Genomic DNA, 19252 nt, shown 5'->3' with positions numbered 1-19252 from the left:
CTTACCATCCATGGCCAACTCTTCCGCATATGACTTCATCTCAGCGAAGTAGGTTGCCACGATCTTGTTTTCCTCCCTTCCATTGGCGAGGGCAATACGAAGGTTGTTGATCCGAGAGCGTGATGTAGAGGAGAACATGCTCACAAGCGCATCCCATACAGTCTTAGAGGTTGATAGTGCTGCCACTTGGACTAGCACTTTCCTGGAAAGAGAGGTCATCAAATATCCTAGGATCTCCTGATCCCGTGCTTCCCAGATCGCATATGCCGGGTTTGGCACAATGGAGCTGGTATCCGTGGAGGTGATGGTCCTTGCTGGGGCCGCCGTGGTACCATCAAGGTACCCAAAGAGTTGAGCCCCCTTAATTTTCGGAAGGACTTGAGCACGCCATAGGAGAAATTTTCCACGGGCAAGTTTCTTTGAAACTTGATGGTTGAGGGTGATGACGGCTGGATTTGTCGCCATGGATGAGGCTTTGAGATTTTTTGCTAGACGTAGGTAGAAGAGACCTGCTCTGATACCATATCACAGTAGGTGAATCGATTTCCTTTGTCTCGGCATCGGATGCGTATTAATATAGGCCAGGAACAACCCCTGGTGTGGCATTTACAAGAAGCACTATACAAAAAGTAAATGCTAGAATATACATGAGATTTTTTTAGTAGAGGAAGAGAATCAGTCTCAAAATAGGAAGGGATAGGGGTCCCCTAGTAAACCTCAATAATGCTAACAAGGTCTTTGATCTTTACTTGATATATGATAATGTGTTAGATCTCTCTCTTTACATGTTATGTGAAGTCGACCACATAATATTTGCCTCCGGGACTAAAGAGAGGGATCTACTCATTGGACGTGTATGAGAGTATGCCCGACGCTACTTGTGCCTACAAGCATTGGGCTTACAACCTGCACGGTTAAAGGGGTATAAGGAGAGATTCACTGAGCTCGTAAAGATATCCATGGGGGAACCCTTTATTGTGATGGTATGTAGAAGTGATTTGCTCCTAGCATTGCAGTGGTTATTTAGAGGTTACCTCATCACATGACTCTAGAAACGGTTGCTCGTGAGACTCGTTGGTGAACATCTTATTATGGAGCTCTCCCCACACATATCATACAAAAAATTTAGGTTATTCTAATTAATTCTCACATGTTAGTGGCGTATCCTACATCCTCGAGAACACTTAAGCCTCATTGAGTTTAAACATCAATCCCAACACACTTGTTACTTTACTTGCTTTCATTTACTTTCTTGCAAACAAACATAACTCTCTTTAAACACTCCTACTTGAGATCAAAGGCAACTTACAAGTATCATTTGACACATACTAATGAGGGGCATAAATACCTCCACCAATAACTCTCTGTGGTTCGATACTCTAATTTCGAAACTAGCGACAATTTATTAGTGCACTTGCAGTCATCATAGGACTTGACTGTGAATTAAGTTAGTTATCATCTAACTGAGAACTTGGCTTGCTGCGGGAAGGGTGCTCGTTGTTGCATCCCCGCCAGGCCCGCAGAGCCCATCGGTGGGCTCGACGTTGATCATCCCATGCACCACCTGTTCACGGCCCATCTTCTGTAGCACCTCGAAGTGGAGGTGCGCAAAACGCGCGTGCCAATGCCACGACACCGTGTCATAGTGCAGAGCTAGGCACACGGGCTGCAGATGTTGAATGGTGGGCTTGTAGAGGCGATTTGGTGCATGCTTTACATTGGCGATGAGGTTGTCGCGTTTGTCATGGATCGTCAGGATGCTGTGCTTCATTCTGATGTCGCACACGTGCTCGTCCAGCTGCCCGAGGCTGGCGATGCTGCTCCTTAGCCCGGGGATGTAGTAGACATCCCGGAACGTGCGCTACGATCCTCCGTCGATGCTGAAGGCGATGTGCCGCGCCCCGTGATCTACACCACAGAGCCGTCACCGAACTTGACGCTGGCGTGCACCGTTTCATCGAGCTCCACAAATGATGCACGCTCGCGCGTCATATTGTTCGACGCCCTTGTGTCTAGGTACCATATGGAGTCGACGGGGTCGGTTTCGCGCCCAGGGACAACCTTCGCCTTCTACTCGTTGAGGAAAATCAACGCGCACTCTGACGTGGGCGGTGCGGTGGGCGCCGGCCGCCGCGTGCACCAACGTGATGTTGTTTCCACCCTGCATGCCTAGAGTGGCTGCAAGAGCGGGTTGTGCGTCGTCCAGCATGATATCCGCGAGCAGCATCAAGGGATCAACGGCGTCGTCGACCTTGGCCAGGTGTGCCTACTCCCTCTTCTTCTTGGGGCACTGATGTCTACGCACGCTTCTATTCCTGTAGACAGTGTTGGGCCTCCAAGAGCAGAGGTTTGTAGAACAGCAGCAAGTTTCCCTTAAGTGAATCACCCAAGGTTTATCGAACTCAGGGAGGTAGAGGTCAAAGATATCCCTCTCAAGCAACCCGGCAATTAAGATACAAGAAGTCTCTTGTGTCCCCAACACACCTAATACACTTGTCAGATGTATATGTGCACTAGTTCGGCGAAGAGATAGTGAAATACAAGTAATATGGATGATTGTAAGTAGTAATTGCAATCTGAAATAAAATGGCAGCAAGCGAACATGTAGCAGAACTTGTTGGAAACGGTGTTTCAATACTTAGAAACAAGCCTAGGGATCATACTTTCACTAGTGGACACTCTCAACAATGATCATAATTGGACAATTAGATAACTTCTCTTCACTTGTGCTACTCTGAATTACTCTCCTATTGGAATCACTAATCATCACGTAGTGGCTACAAAAGCTCCACTCAAAGTTCATCAAGTACTTGACAAACACCACTCATAGGGATATCCTCATCAAATCATAATCCAAGATAATACCGTTGCAATTTAGACCGAGTACTAACATAGCATACACACTGTCAACAATAGCTATGAAAGGGGGAATAGATCACATCAATACTATCATAGTAATAATTAACTTCATAATCCACAAGAGATTACAATCATAGCCTGCGCCAAGTACTACATGATGCACACGCTGTCCACTTTACATCATGGAGGAGGAATAGACTACTTTAATAACATCACTAGAGTAGCACATAGATTAATAGTGATACAAAGCTCATGATCACATAAAGATCACACCATGGGAGAGAGAGATGAACCACATAGCTACCGGTAGAGCCCTCAGCCCTCGGGGAGAACTACTCCCTCCTCATAATGGGAGACAGCAACGGCGATGAAGATGACGGTGGTGTCGATGGAGATGACTCCGGGGGCAATTTCCCGTCCCGGCGGCGTGCCGGAACAGAGACTTCTGTCCCCCGAAACTTGTCTTCGCGATGGCGGCGGCTACGGAACTCTTCGTGGAATATCGTCGATTGTTTTAGGGTTTTCGGAGATGGAGGGATATATAGGCGAAAGGGCGGCCTCGGAGGGGCCCCAGGGTGCCCTCCCCACCAGGTGGCGCGGCCAGGGAAGGGCCCGCGCCCAGGTATGGTGTGGGGGCCCCTTGGCCCCCCTCCGGCACTTCTCTGGCCCTCTGGGTCCGTCTCGGCAAAATATTGACTTCTGTCTTTGTGGGGTTCAATTCCGAGAATATTTCCTGTGTAGAATTTCTGAAACCAAAAACAACAAAAAGCAGGAACTGATGCTTCGACATCTTGTTAATAGGTTAGTGCCGGAAAATGCATTAAAATGATATAAAGTGTATATAAAACATGTGAGTATTATCATAAAACTAGCATGGAACATAAGAAATTATAGATACGTTTGAGACGTATCAGGCACTCGCGTGTCCAATGCCCTTTCTTGCCATATTAGCGTCACGTGTCGTCCTTCTTGGACCCGCCGGAGGCATTCGCGCCATCCCCGGTCGATCGCTTGTCGTCGCAGTCCTTGCCGCGGTTCTTTCCTTGACGGCGATCACCGCCCGAGCTGCTCCCGCTCCCACCGTGTGTACCGCGCGTGTAGCGTGCACTCCACTCGTCCTCCGTGTGGAGCAGCTTGCCAGAGTCATCATCTCCACCACAAGCAAGTGCCCGCTGAGCTCCTCGATCAACATCGTCTTGATATCTAGCACATATTCGATTGACCAAGCCATCTGACGATGCTTGCGTGGAAGGACGCACAGGAATTTCCTCGCGGCCTCGGGCTCGTCCTCTGGGTCCCCGAGCATCTCCAGATCGCTTAGGATCGTGGAGAGGCGCATCGCGAAGGTTTCAACTGTCTCTGTCCTTGAACGCGAGACGACCATAGTTTTTTCCCCCGGCGTCGGGTCTGGGCCTTTACGTCGCGCACGCGGTATGCTCTGACGCTCATCGTCTGATCGTGTCCCACGCCGCCTTGGCATTTTCCTTGGCGGCGAGGACACCCAACAACTCTTGCGGCACGACGCGGAGTAGAGTCGACAGAGCTGCACGATTGTCGTGCTTGTTGCAGTCGCCCTCGTTCACGACTTCCAGAGCCCGTCAACTTGCAGCTGAATGAGCATGAGCGTATCTCAATCCGCGTAGTTAGAGCGCTAGTTGGAGCGCGTAAGCGTTGTCCACTGCGATGCTTGGTGACTTCTCGCACCACCCTCTCCCTCAGCGCCAGCTCGTGCCCATGGTGCTGACCTTGATCACAGCGAACGGGTGAGAGGGAGGTGCGCCTCGAAGATCTTTATCCCAACCCAGATGTTGTGTCTGTGGTTTTCTTCTTCTCCGCCGATGCAACTTTCTTCGGTGGCGGCGTCATCAATCCCGCCATGATTGGCAGCCTCTGATACCACTTATGGACTCTCTTCTCTCTGAATCTCACGAACAATTCAGGAAACGATGGACACATAGAGGCGAGGGTTTTTGCGTTGCTGCCTGCAGCCGTTGCAGCTTTTTTTCTGTTTCTGCTTCATTTTATTCATCAAAGAGAGAACGTGCATGATCTCACGATGCCCACAACGAACGTGCCATCCCACGTCCAGGCAACGAGATAATCGGGTCAAGCACAAGACCGAATCCTAGTCTGCCTTAAGCTACTAAGAAAATTGCGAAAGAAGCTAAGAAAATAGTTGAAGTCTAACTGAAACTACACTGTGGAAAAATAAACAAAGGCACTACTAATGGAACCTTGAGACTTATTCAGTGGGTTAATAATAGATTAACCAACACTTATCCGACGCCAGTGCTCTTATCCAAGATCAGAACGCTGCAACACTGCACATTTCTTCTTTTGACGCAGTGCTACCGCATCAGGGCATCTCCAGCGGCGCGACGCAAACAGACGCTGAGCGACCGTTTGTATCCGGCGTGATTGGAAATGCGTCTGGCACTACCTCCAGCGGGACGACGCATAGTCATCGGGCCGTCCGCGTAGACGCAAATCTGGCCCAAATATACGCCAGGTTTGCGTCTCTGCGGACGCTCGGCGGACGCGGAAAGTATCCGCTCGGTCATCGCACGGGCCCTCATGGCAGGGACACAACTGCATCGTCTTCCGCGGCATTAGTTGTGAGCGGCGCGCTGCAGCCTTTGCAGGGACGCGTTAATGGCGCGCCTCGGCTTCCGCGAGCGTGCGCAGCGAGGCGGTGTTGCAGTGGCAGGCCATTGAAGGCGAGATGACGTCCGAGCCTCTTAAAGGGACGCTTTCGGCGGCCATTTCCCCGACCAAACCATTGCCACATCCCACGGTATCCACCCCACCGACGCCATGGAGAAGAAATGCTGGCCGTTCCGCAAGACCAAGAACGACCACGAGTCTAGCGGCTCGCGGTCCGGCAAGAAGGCACGGGTCGGCCGGTATGTCCGCGTCGACTTCGCGTGGTAGCTATGGGAGGAAAACCGGCCGGTACCATGGCTGGACGCGAACTTTCCGGGAGGGGGCTGGTACCTCAACTCGAGGCGCGTGTCGGTTCCCCCCGTGCCGCGCGAGGGGCGAGAGCGGCGGGACGAGGTGCGCCGCCGCAGAGCGATCTTGCCGCCTGATCTGCGGGAGGATCCGACGTACGCGCTGAACTCCTACCACTGGATTTCATTCGGGTCATCGGAGTTCGACGCGCGCCGCCGCGCTGGCTACCTCGCCGACGTAGACTACTTCGAGCGTGAGATCGCCGCAGAAGAAGAAGAGAACCACCAGGAGGACGAGGACGAGGGCGGCGACGAGGACGAGGACGAGGACGTGACCATGGCACAGTACGACCACGACGACGGTGGGCCGGCGTGGAATCCGTAGAGCCAGCCGCCGGACATTTCTGAGGAGGAGGCCATTGCCATGGCACTGGCCAACAGCGAGCAGGACGAGCTCAACGAGCTCGCTTTGTGGGACGGGCTCGCAATCCAGCTCCGCGAGTCAGCGCTCGCGCAGGGGAGGCCGGCGACTCCTCCGGCCATGCCGACGCGTTCCAACGACCGCACTACGCCTGCTGCTCCGGCGTGGGATCCCTGGCCACAGCCTCCTACCCATGCGGCGGTACCTCCTCCGCCGCCGGCGTACGAGCTTCCATGGCCGACGCCGGAGTTGATTGACCTCGTCAGCGACGACGACCAGTAGGCAACACCTACTTTTAGCATGCATTTCTAGCTTTTTTATGTGATTTTATTAATGTAAATTATGGCTTCATGAATGAAAAAAAAAATTATGCATCGTGCCGCTGGAGCACCCCGACGCAAACGGACGCCCGGAAGATTTCGACCATTTGGCCCGACGAACGGACACGACGCGTCCATTTGAACGTCCGAAATACGTCGGGCCGCGGGAGATATCCTCAGCAGCATCTGCGTACGCTGGGTTCCTTCTCCCGCACACTTCCTTGGAACGGTGCAGATCTGAAGCAACGGTCATCCCGGCATCTTCTCGGGCAAGAAACGGGTCGACAGGGGAGAGAGGCCAATCATAGCAAAGGGTTCCCCAAAGTCCACGCCGCACTACTCAAAATCAGCGGCCGGCCGCCCGCGCGCGAACCCCGAAACGCTCCCCGTCCTGGGTTTTCCCGCCACTCCCCACGGGCCTACCCACCACGCCCGCCCGCCTGGTCTGCATCTCGTTTCCAACACGACCACGGCGACGACGCCAAAACCCGCGCGGGAAAACGGCCCTCCGTTCCCGCGCGCGCGCCAGCCCAGTTACCAAATCAAAAAACCTCCATTTCTCCGTATAATTACTGCCGCGGCGCGCGCCAGGAAGGCATTTAAACCCCGCCCACCGCGCGAGCCCCCAAACCCTACTACGGTACCAGTACCACCACCAACCACCCCCCCCATTCCCAACCCAATCCACACCGCGGCGGCGGCGGCGGCGGCGCGCACCACCTGCTCCTCCCACCAGGCGGGCCGAGATGTACGTCGTCAAGCGCGACGGGCGGACGGAGACGGTGCACTTCGACAAGATCACGGCGCGCCTCAAGAAGCTCAGCTACGGCCTCAGCCAGGACCACTGCGACCCCGTCCTCGTCGCGCAGAAGGTCTGCGCGGGGGTCTACAAGGGCGTCACCACCAGCCAGCTCGACGAGCTCGCCGCGGAGACGGCCGCAGCGCTCACGGCATCCCACCCCGACTATGCATCGGTACGGTTACCTCAGACGCACCGATCCACCCCTTTGTCAAAAAATCTCTTGCGCCTGAATGATGAACCTGACTGACGTCTCCCTGTGCTCGTTCTGAAGCTCGCGGCCAGGATTGCCGTGTCCAACCTCCACAAGAGCACCAAGAAGTCATTCTCCGAGACGTAAGTGGACGCCCGATATTGCTCTGATTCCTCCTCTTCGATTCATGTAGTATTGTGTTCTGAATTTGTGATGCGTACCTGCAGTATCAAGGAGATGTACCAGCACTACAACGAGAGATCTGGGCTCATGTCCCCTCTCATTGCAGAGGATATCTACGAAGTCATCATGAAGGTGAGAAGCTTTTCTATGACAGGAAAATATCTCAAGATAACTGTCTTTTCACTGATTATTACTACCAGTAGTACGGACAGACAATTGAAAAATAACCGTTGCTCTGAATTTACTTGCAGTATTTAATATCCGTATGACTATGTGTTGTATTTTAATTTTATAAGAAATAACGAGCACTGCTCTGCTCTGCTCTGTTTGTTCCATGATATCCTGCTTCTGATGTTGTCACATTTGATCCCAGAACGCCTCTCGCCTGGACAGCGTGATTATTTACGGACAAACAATTGAAAAGAAACCGTTGCCCTGAATTTACTGTTCCATTGTAGTATTTAATCTCTATAGAACTATGTGCTGTATTTTAAATTCTTAATGAGCCCTGCTCTGTTTCTTCCATGATAAGAGTAGTACACGTTGTGTCTTATCCTGCTTCTGATGTCGTGACACTTGATTCCAGAACGCCTCTCGCCTGGACAGCGAGATTATTTACGACAGAGACTTTGATTATGACTACTTCGGCTTCAAGACTTTGGAGAGGTCTTACCTCTTGAAGCTCGGTGGCAATGTCGTCGAACGGCCACAGCACATGCTAATGAGAGTTTCGGTAGGGATACACAAGGATGACATCGACTCTGCAATCAAAACCTACCATCTCATGTCCCAGCGCTGGTTTACTCACGCTTCGCCAACCCTTTTTAATGCTGGCACCCCCAGGCCGCAGGTACTGTGTGTAATCTGTCACCCTTGATAACCTCAATGAAAGAATATCATGAAAGTAAATTGTTTACTTACAGTTTCACTCTCTGTGATGCAGCTGAGCAGCTGTTTCCTCATCTGCATGAAAGATGATAGCATTGAGGGAATCTATGATACTCTCAAGGAATGTGCTGTCATCAGCAAATCTGCTGGAGGAATTGGTGTCTCAGTACATAACATTCGTGCTACTGGGAGTTATATTCGAGGAACTAACGGGACATCCAATGGGATTGTTCCTATGTTGCGTGTTTTCAATGACACTGCTCGTTATGTAGATCAAGGTGGAGGCAAGAGAAAGGGTAGGTTTTACTCTTCTGTCAACATTTTATTTGACAAAAATCTGATTCCATAGTCTTCTGAAATTCATTTAATCTTACAAAACCAGGTGCCTTTGCTGTGTACTTGGAGCCATGGCATGCTGATATCTTTGATTTCCTTGATCTGAGAAAGAACCACGGCAAGGTAAATTGTTGATCCAACATTATCTAATTACCTTGTTTTTTTTTTTTTGCTTTGAAACTGTCTCTAACCATTCAAAATCTTCTGTACTTTCCTATGTCAATGCAATCTACTACTTTGCTGTAAAGAGGGGCATTCTATGAACGCCTTTAGAAGTCTTAGATTGCTGCAATTTATGCCTTTATGAGAAACAAGAGTAATAAATATTGGTATACTAATTAGTTCATTTGACATAGTATAAAAGCTTTTAAATACTGTAATTATCTACTTACTATGCCCACATGTATGTGCTTTGTCTGGGTCCTATGTCTAGAAGGAGTCCTGACGAATGCCAATTTAACAGGAGGAGAATCGTGCAAGGGATCTTTTCTTTGGTCTCTGGGTTCCTGATCTATTCATGCAGAGAGTACAAAATAATGAGGATTGGTCCCTGTTTTGTCCTAATGAAGCTCCAGGGTTGGCTGATTCCTGGGGCGAGAAGTTTGAGGACCTGTACAAGAAATATGAGAGAGAAGTAAGATTAAAACATTATTCATCTATATGACTTAAGCATGAACAGTCTTCAGAAATTTACTTCCTTGTTTCAGGGCAAGGCAAAGAAAGTTATTCCAGCGCAGTCCCTGTGGTTTGACATTTTGAAGGCACAGATAGAGACTGGAACACCTTATATGCTTTATAAGGTACATTAGCAGCAAAACAATGAGTACATGAGTCTGGATTCCAGATTAAGATACTGGCAATGATCAGGTTCCAGGAATTTATTATCACTCATTTTTATCTGCAGGATACATGCAATAGGAAAAGTAACCAGCAGAATCTGGGCACAATCAAGTCTTCAAACTTGTGCACTGAGATAATTGAATTCACAAGTCCCGAGGAAACTGCTGTTTGCAACCTAGCGTCTATTGCTTTGCCACGTTTTGTAAGGGAAAAGGTATGTATTCTCAGTGTTTGGCTGAATTTTGGCCACTGTCCTAGGTTGCATTCTTGTGCCTTATGATAAACTTGTATTGCAGGGTGTCCCTATAGAGTCCCATCCATCTAAGCTTGTTGGTAGCAATGGATCACAAAGTAGATACTTTGACTTTGACAAGCTGGGCGAGGTTTGTTCAGTCCTACTGTAGATTCCCATTTCTGTCCTTTCAATGAATGTTCTAATAAACTGTTGGTCTTACCAGGTAACTTCAACTATTACTTACAATCTAAACAAGATAATCGATGTGAATTATTATCCTGTTGAAACCGCAAAGAGGTCCAATATGCGACACAGGCCAATTGGCATAGGTGTTCAGGGCTTGGCAGACACTTTCATGTTACTTGGCATGCCATTTGATTCAGCAGAGGTACCTTTTCCCAGATCAACTCTGGCACCTGTTCCTTTCTGGTTATAGCTGATATGTAACAAATAGAAACCCCCTTTTCAGGCTCAGCAGTTGAATAGGGATATTTTTGAAACTATTTACTATCATGCTCTGAAAGCTTCTGCTGAACTGGCTGCTAAAGAAGGTCCTTATGAAACATATCAAGGGTGCCCTGTCAGCAAGGTTTCTCCCTCTCTACAAATACCTTTCATTAATTACTGATGCAGTCTAATGTTCGAAATGACTGGGTGAAAGTATGATCTTCCTAAAAATTGTTCTTTACCAACTTCCTTTTCAGGGCATTATCCAACCTGACATGTGGAATGTAGTGCCATCGAGCAGATGGAACTGGCCAGCTTTAAGGGAGACTATTTCTAAAGTTGGAGTGAGAAATTCTCTTCTTGTTGCTCCAATGCCCACTGCTTCCACTAGTCAGATTCTTGGCAACAATGAGTGCTTTGAGCCTTACACATCTAACATATACAGTCGACGGGTTTTAAGGTTTGTAAATGCAGTCCTAGTGCTCACATTCTGAACTGCATGTGCATATAATTGATTTTCTTCCATTTCTTTCAGTGGAGAGTTTGTGGTGGTTAACAAGCATCTTCTCCATGATTTGACTGAGATGGGCATTTGGACACCTGCTCTGAAAAACAAGATTATTTATGAAGATGGTTCTGTTCAAAAGATGACAGAAATCCCTGATGATCTTAAGGCAATCTACAAGTATGTAGTAGTTCATAACCCTTGCCTTCTATTCTATTGGACACATTTGCTATTTATATATCTAAAAGTTTCTACTCAATTGTTGCACCAGAACTGTTTGGGAGATCAAGCAGAAAACGTTGGTTGACATGGCTGTTGATCGTGGATGCTACATTGATCAGAGTCAGAGCCTTAATGTTCACATGGACCAACCAAACTTTGCGAAGCTAACTTCATTGCATTTCCATGCTTGGTCCAAGGTAATAACCATCATTTGAATTTTGAACCTTCAGCAGTAAATATCCTGCCTTGCTAAAATGGATCTCCATGTTGATAAGCTAATCTTGGTTAATGCCAGGGCCTGAAAACTGGGATGTACTATTTAAGAACACGTGCAGCCGCTGATGCCATCAAGTTTACAGTGGATACAGGCTTTTTGAAGGTGAATGGGGTACGTTATTCAATCCTTGGTTCCACATCTGTTCCCTCTTTCGATCCCAGCCTCTCAAACACAAACTCACTATAAAACACTTGATTTGTTTGCAGGACACTGATGTCAAACCAGCAGAGGAAGATGATGAGGCCAAAATGGCACAGGTCGTCTGTTCCTTGAACAACCGGGAAGAGTGCTTGGCCTGTGGAAGCTAGATGCATCCACAACATCACACCCATCTATTTCTCAAAGATAGCAGCATTTCACAACCCAACTGGCTGGTCATTTGGAGTTCAATAATGTGAGAAACGAGTTGTTGATGTAGGGTTTGGTTAAGATTCAGTTATTTTACTGTGCAGCCCTTGATCGCTGAGATGCCAGCTTTGGCCCGTGTTGTATTTGTACCATTGAAACACATGGGCTGCTGCAGCTGTATATATATGTACTATGGTTTGTTTTATTGATTTGTCCTGTTGTTTCGTATACATATGAATGTGCAATGGTCTTCATTACTCTTAATTGTTGGGTTTATACTGGTACTCAAAATGCACTGATAATGTGACTTAACTAACCAGAAGCACATGTTTGATTTATGAACAAGAATTTTCCTGGTATATAAGGTGAGCTCTTCCGCACCCACTAAGTGAGTGAGAAGAGAAGAAATTCACAAGCACCTCCTCTGTTGTCTGCCTCGTCATTTGAAAAATTATCTATTAATTAATTGCTGCCACTCATTTACTTTTTAGTTTTATGGATTGTGAGCTGTGTTGAATTGAACGTGGGCCGTGACCCACAACCTACCTGACATGCACTATATAATTCAATCTGTGAACCCTAGCTGCTGTGACCCAACATATGCGACTACCTGCTTCCAAAACTTTACGATGCCGCTCACGTCTTCCCCATCCCATCTTTCGACGCACATCGAAGGATGGGATAATAGACCTCTAGAACCCCGCCTCTCGTAGACTTGTAGGGATGAGGGGAGACTAGTTTTTTGGGGAGCACTCTAGCGAGATTATTGGCAACACGACGTCGTCCGACGATGACTTATTCCCAGACATCAACAACCTCTTCGGTGACATCGACGTGGGTGACAACATCAACACCAACGTTGTAGGTCTGGCTGCACCATACATGATCTTGTCTTTTCTATTTGAGATCTTGTTTGAGTTTCTTGTTTTATCAATCGGAGTAGATATGATTAGTTATCATGTTTACATGCTAATTCTTTATTAACTTTGTTAGTCTTCACGATTAGTTTAATTACATCATTTATGCATGCTATATCTACAATTAATTCGGATTAAAACATATAATAATTTGCTTATATATTTAACACATACAAAATTATATGGTTTTAGAATATATAAATGGTATAGCTCTATTCTCGTTGCATATCTCTTTCATTTCATATGTATTTATACAAATTTAATAAACATATAATAAATACAAATGATAGTCAAAGTTATAGGCTATTGATCAACGAAATTTAAAGATGTCTGATATAAGAAGTATGTGGAAATCTGAAAAGAGTATGTGTGTGGACTTTTTCATCCTGGTTGTGTGTTACAGCGATGCATGATCGTTTGCTCGAGGAGTGACGGCGATAAGTTGCAACTTTATTTTGCGAGAAGTCCACCGATCTATTCATTCTCATTAGTAGAAATACAAGGAAACCTAAAAGTTATAAAAATTATAAATAGATCTTTGGACCACCTAGTGACGGCTACAAGCACTCGAACGAGCCGAAGGCGCGCCGCCGTCCTCGATCCTTCCTCACTGGAGCCGGGAAAACCTTGTCGTAGTAGAGCTTGCTGAAGTAGATAAATGGAAATTCGTCATGCTAGGGCCCCTTAGGACCAACTCACAAGAGAAGCAACCATCGCCGATGACTAGAAGCATAGATCAGAAAGGAACACCAACCAAATCCAGCGGGATTATCTCGAGACAGACCTCCACACGCCCTCCGATAACGCTATACACATCGCCTGAACAGGGGCTAGACGGGGAGAACCTAATTCCATCTGCCGCCACCGCCACATCTTTTTTGAGTAGGGCACAAACCATAACAAAACATAGAAAACGGAGACCCGCGCCTCCATCTCCCTAGTGCCACATGAGGCTAGGTGGATCAACAACAGTGCAGTGACGAGAGGCAGGAGCAATCACATTTTCTTCTTAGAGGAGACGTGCGGGACGAGCAATGACGATAACGCTAACCTTTGATGGCAGTAGGAGCCCTATGCCCCTATTCCACGCGAGATGTTTGTACTAGGTGCAATATTTGTTGTTTTTGTCAAATTTTCTGCTACCCACACTTTGATCCTTTTTAATTGATTCCGATTTATCGAGTCAATTAAAATGGATTGAAGGGAGTAGAAAAATACTAAGAAGCACTTGTTATATGATTAACACTAGACAATTTGCATCCAGCAGCTTATAATGTAGAAAAATACTATAGTAAGCAATTTTTAAACGATGATTCATATGGACTACTCTTAGGGCATGTACAATGGTTATATCTTAGCACTGCCACCTAGGATAATTGATGATGTGGAGGAGAGAGAAATAGAAAAAAGAGGTTTGTCTTCTCTTAGCTAAGAGATAATCTCTTAGCACAATCCCTGTCACCATATATTTAGGGATGTCTCATTATACTAGAGATAAGACTAAAAATATCCATTGTACATCATGTTTTATTGTTATATCTAGATTACGTGGCGGGACTAAGATAAGACAGTCTTATCAACCATTGTTCATGCCCTTATATACTCCATATAAACTTGGCAGATAATAAAATAAAATGAAAAGATATAAATATCGAGATGCTCGATCGGATCTGCAGTTAGTGGCCCGTGTATTTTTTTTCCATTTATCCCCTATTTTTCCCGATTGAATTCCGGAGTCGATCGCCTCCACCAACTCACTCCCCAGGTCGAAGAGAAGAAGAAAAACCTAGTCGATGGCAGGAGACGGCGCATCCCAGATCAATCGGGAGCAGGTCATGGCCGCCGTATCAGATCGCATCCGGGCTGTGCTGAGGATATCTCAACGGATCGCTGCCGGGCCACACCCTCTCCCCGAGCAGTGCCTGGCGGAGCTGCGCATGACCAAGAGAGTGATCTCCGCCGAGGTGTCCCCTGCGCCGTCCTCCGCGGCCTCAGGCTAGGAGACTTCGCGTTCATGGAGGAGCTGCCGCCAGGCCGGCTGGACGAGCTCCTCGGCGGCAGGACAGACCGGGTCGCCAGGCCCCGCGGCGTCCCGCTCGAGGATAAGCTGATGATCGAGGCGGCCAGGCGCGCGTTCAAGCTCGCGCTTGAGATGCCGTTGCCATCGTCCTCTGCCGGCGCGGTCATGGCGGCACCCGGCGCGACGCCGTCTGCCAGGGGTGGCCACCAGATGGACGCTGCTATGGCCGAGGTGAACGGAGACGCCGCAGCTGCGGCGCCGATTCAGCCGGCCTGTGAGGGTTTAGCAAGGTTACAGATCGATGAGCTCCTCCAATCGCAATGGAGGGGTTGATTTTCGCTTTTATTTTATCCATTCTAAACTTTTTACATTATTTTATCGATTTTTCCCCCACTTTAGTTTGTGCCCGTAGTTTTTTATGCGTGGGATGAAAATTAGAAAAACTCCAAACTAGAGTCCCCTGAGGTAGCAGATAATGCAGTGTGAGCATGGTGAAGATTTTGTTTGGGTGCCGTAGACGGGACCGGCAACAGCGATGCTCGGTGACAGTGATCGTTGGGTTGCTCGGGAGCATATCTGCAATGTTTTATAATTTTAAGAGTTTATTATAGATACTATTTTTTCGTTGAGTTACAAATACAAATAGTACAATTTTTCCATCGAGTTTATTATGGAGTTGAGCACGATCATTATATGTACATATCTTTTGTTGGTCCCACCAAACCACCGCCCCTCGGAGAAAATATCTCGTGCCTTATCCACTCGCCTGTGATATTTGCACTATCCCCACACGCTTAATGACCAATGCCTTATCCCCGCGCTTTTTCGACCTCGTCTTCTCCACCTATATTTTTTCTCGCTTTCGCTCCGACTGGGAAATCCCTCTATCCTTTCTCTTCGGTGAGGCAGTTCCTCTCTCTGGCGTGGCTAACCAACGCCGCCCTAGCCACCCTTGCTGCCCTTCACTAGGTTTTGGGTGTCTGCACGAGCTGCAAATCCCCGATCTTTGCCTTATTCCCATAGCCTTTGTGACTGTTGCCTTATCTCCTCGCTTTCTCGGCCTCATCTTTTCCACCGCTCGTTCGTCTTCATCGCTAGTCTTTCTCGCCTTATCTCTGGCGAGGAAATCCCTCCCTCCTCTCTTTCTCTGGCGAGGCTCATCAACGTCGCCATAGCCTACCCATGTTGTTGTTGTTGCAAGGGGGAGAAAAATTATTTGTCGGGTTGCTGGGGGCACCCCTGGCGCAAACGGATGCGCGGTAGAATTCGACCATTTCGACTGACTCAAACGGACGCAGCTGGTCAATTTGGGCGTTCATTTTGCGTCGGCTTGCTGAAGATGCCCTAAAAAACAAAAACTCATTTTGGCAATGCTGGTTGCCTTGGCAATATACACATTTGTTAAAAAAAAGACACATTATCAGGAAAATTTGCTTACACATCACAAACAGTTTTTTTCGAAGGATATAGGATTCGCTTAGGTGGCTAACATCCCATACGGTTTTTCAAATGGGTCACTGAGACATGTAATGGAGAAAACTACGGATTAGTACAAGTACAATCTTTTACCGGTACACTTTATCTTTCTAAGGTCTAAATTTGGATCCCATCCCTTTTAGAACATCAGCGCAGTCGCAGTAGATAAACACACAAAGCACGAGCAATTGCACTTTATTACTGATTTCTTTCCTATATGAAAGAGGTAGCTCTACGTACGTAGCTTAAACAAGGTGTTTTAAACAAGTGGTAACTTTTGTTTGAGGTTGGTGGTTGCGTGCAGCACCATAGTCTCAATAGTGAACCCGGTTCCAAGTCCCACCATCACACCCCAAACTCCCTCCTCTCCGTCCTCCTCCATTCGCCGGCGCTGCTCATCGAGCACGAAAATGACCGTGGCGCTAAGCATATTCCCGTACTCCCTCAGCACGGTCCGACTCGCGGCCAACTTCCCCGGCTCCAACCGGAGAGCCCCGTCGATGTGGTCTAAGATTGCACGGATGCCGGGATGCACTGCCCAGAAGAGATGGTTCCATTCGACGTCAACTCCAAGCCGCTCGAGCTCAGCGGACAAGCACTGCTCGATGTTTTGTGCCGCTATCGGCACGAGCTCCCGCATCAAGAAGTGGTACTTGAGGCCGTCTTCCGTGAGCTGCATGGTGACCGCATGGTTCGTGTCCGGAATCGTGGTCTGTGAGGCGGATACCATGTCAAAGAGCGGACGCTCCAAGGGGCGCACAGCGTCAGCGCCGACGATGACCGCGCCCGCGCCATCCCCGAACGATGCCTGGCTGATGAGGGTGTGGGGGTAGTTGTCCTCTGGCCCTCCGAAGGCGACGATGCTGAGCTCGACGCACGCCACCAGGACGCGCGCGCCACGGTTGTTCTCGGCCAAGTCCTTGGCGAGGCGCAGCGATCCAGAGCCGGTGCCGCATCCGTTGAGCTGGAGCATGGTGCGAGCGACGGATGGACGGAGGCCGAGGAGGGAGGCCAGGTGAATGTCGGCACCGGGGGTGCGCGCGCACGAGTTGGTGCTGAGGATGAGGTGGGTGATGTCGGTGGCTGGACGGCCCCATTTGGCTATGGCCTTGGCGGCGGCTGACGCTGCGAGGTCCGGAGCAGCTGCGGCCGCGATCTCCAGACGGTCGTGGAGAGACGGACGTCCGCCGTCGAAGAAATGAGGGTGGGCCTCCAGCAGCTCCGAGTTGTGGTGAAAGAAACGTTTCTCCGTGCCTGTCTTCTGACCTGCATGATTGATTAGGGAGGATACACACCGGCAATTTGATCCAATCAGATGCATGATAGACACATACTACAGTATATATATGCTGGCTGGACAAGATTAAACTGGGTTTGTTTCAGATCAACATATATTTGAATGTATGATTTCGACTTACACATTGTCGTTAGTTTGTGCTTGAGATCCGTGAGGTGCTCGCTTTTGGTGACGCGGAAGTAGTAGTCCGGGTAATCCTCCTGGAGCACGCAATTGGGCGGGTTTGCTGTGCCGATGGCGAGCACGGCCGCAGGCCCGTCCGCACGCTGCAAACGGCGGATCTCGGAGACGGTGGCATGGGTACTGCTTGCCATGCTTCCAATCACGACCTAGGCAAGAAAGAAAACACGGCCAAGTGCACGACAAGAGAGTAGAGAGAAAGCTGCTCTTGTTTGCTTTGCGAGATGTGAAGTCTTGTACTTATATAGGGACGAGAGCAGAGCATAGCATCTCCTTTTCTCTCATGAGATGCCGCACTACATGTACCATCACATGTATCCACCAGCCACAAGCCCACAGGTAGCTGCCGAGTACGTACTTGGTAACAACTCCCACGTGAAACAGTACTTGGCTACTTGCAGTAGTTTATACACGTGAGCCTTCGAAGGGATACCTGAGTGTCAACCCTGATGAGGCGGTATAAACGTGATGAATCCTTATAATTTGTTTCATGTTGTAATACTGTGACACTTATGGAGTATATATAAACTAGCACGGCTGCGGGCTGCACGGCCAGGAACTTCCAGCAAGCAAGAGGAAGCAACCAACACGGACCGGGTCAAGTCCAACCCAATGGCACACGCGCGAATTGAACCGAGAAAAAGAAGAAAAAAACATGCCACCGTACGAACAAGCAGCGGCATAACAGAAAATTAAGCAATACTAGCTCAGTGTCCGCGCGTTGCTGCTGAATAAGGATGGCAATTTGATCCACGGGTACGGGTACCCGCGGGTACCGTACCCGCATGGGCAGGATATGGGTACATTTTTATACCCATGTGTAGTACCCATACCCTACCCGTTAAGTCATGGGTAGGGCTCGGGTATTGCTTTGTACCCGTGGGTATATCCATACCCTGCCCATTTGTTGTCAATTTCTTATATTACACGTCTACTTTTGTTGACTTATGAGTTACTATATGAGAATGAGATTTTTATATTTTTTAATTGTTATGTACTCAATTATCTGTTATTGAGTTGAGATAATTCATTTTTTAATCGAATTTATTATCGATAAATGTAAAATTGCGAGAAACTTAGGTACAATTTAACCAACCCACCGGGTACCCAATGGGTACGGGTACCCGCCGGGTATGGGTATGGGTAAAGTTTTATACCCATGAACACGGGTATGGGTAGAAGTTTGTACCCATCGACTATACGGTATGTGTTTGGTATTTCTCTACCCTGCCCATTGCCATCCTTACTGCTGAATAATAAGAACATATCTAGTTCTGAACCACGGTTGACAAATCTTTTCTTATATCTCACTCTAGGCAACTATTTCCCCACCGTTGTAATTAATGCATTACTTGAAACAAATTACATATTTTTCCAGGAAAGAAATGAAGTAACATGAAATTTATGGGAGAAAAAAGAGGGGCACAGTGCCATGGACACCACCATCAGCAGATATGGACTACTCCGTTGCGCCGTGAGTCCCTAGTCTCGCCTCCGTGCCCCTGCGGCCGTGTACTCAGCCACCTCTGTAGCTCCAG

At 48.3% G+C, this 19252-nt stretch overlaps 2 protein-coding genes across 2 annotated transcripts; one reads left to right on the top strand and one right to left on the bottom strand.

Annotated features, from left to right (window-relative positions):
- The first annotated feature begins 7297 nt into the window (after positions 1 to 7297).
- On the top strand, positions 7298 to 11809 carry LOC124669991 (ribonucleoside-diphosphate reductase large subunit-like). The gene is made up of 17 exons (XM_047206516.1): positions 7298 to 7525; positions 7625 to 7686; positions 7771 to 7858; positions 8313 to 8576; positions 8670 to 8910; positions 8997 to 9073; positions 9414 to 9584; positions 9658 to 9750; positions 9855 to 10004; positions 10087 to 10173; positions 10249 to 10413; positions 10495 to 10614; positions 10730 to 10932; positions 11008 to 11157; positions 11249 to 11396; positions 11495 to 11587; positions 11683 to 11809. The coding sequence occupies exons 1-17, from the start codon at positions 7298 to 7300 to the stop codon at positions 11782 to 11784; spliced, it is 2442 nt and encodes an 813-aa protein (XP_047062472.1). The 3' UTR covers positions 11785 to 11809.
- A 4687-nt stretch (positions 11810 to 16496) lies between these two features.
- Positions 16497 to 17857, bottom strand: LOC124705892 (bisdemethoxycurcumin synthase-like). Its single transcript, XM_047237584.1, has 2 exons — positions 17656 to 17857; positions 16497 to 17503 (listed from the first exon to the last, which is right to left on the bottom strand). The coding sequence occupies exons 1-2, from the start codon at positions 17846 to 17848 to the stop codon at positions 16497 to 16499; spliced, it is 1200 nt and encodes a 399-aa protein (XP_047093540.1). The 5' UTR covers positions 17849 to 17857.
- Between the last annotated feature and the right edge of the window lie 1395 nt (positions 17858 to 19252).

The sequence above is a fragment of the Lolium rigidum genome, chromosome 1, assembly GCF_022539505.1.
Source record: "Lolium rigidum isolate FL_2022 chromosome 1, APGP_CSIRO_Lrig_0.1, whole genome shotgun sequence".
In the NCBI taxonomy this organism is placed as follows: domain Eukaryota; kingdom Viridiplantae; phylum Streptophyta; class Magnoliopsida; order Poales; family Poaceae; genus Lolium; species Lolium rigidum.
The sequence above is the reverse complement of the archived record's forward strand: the minus strand, read 5'-3'. Positions and strand labels throughout refer to the sequence as shown.

Coding starts and splice junctions, on each gene's coding strand:
- LOC124705892 (XM_047237584.1), bottom strand. CDS start 17,848: ATGGCAAGCAGTACCCATGCCACCGTCTCCGAGATCCGCCGTTTGCAG. Junction 17,504..17,655: donor GCACAAACTAACGACAATGT/GTAAGTCGAAAT, acceptor TCAATCATGCAG/GTCAGAAGACAGGCACGGAG.
- LOC124669991 (XM_047206516.1), top strand. CDS start 7,298: ATGTACGTCGTCAAGCGCGACGGGCGGACGGAGACGGTGCACTTCGAC. Junction 8,911..8,996: donor AGGTGGAGGCAAGAGAAAGG/GTAGGTTTTACT, acceptor TTACAAAACCAG/GTGCCTTTGCTGTGTACTTG. Junction 11,588..11,682: donor GCTTTTTGAAGGTGAATGGG/GTACGTTATTCA, acceptor ATTTGTTTGCAG/GACACTGATGTCAAACCAGC.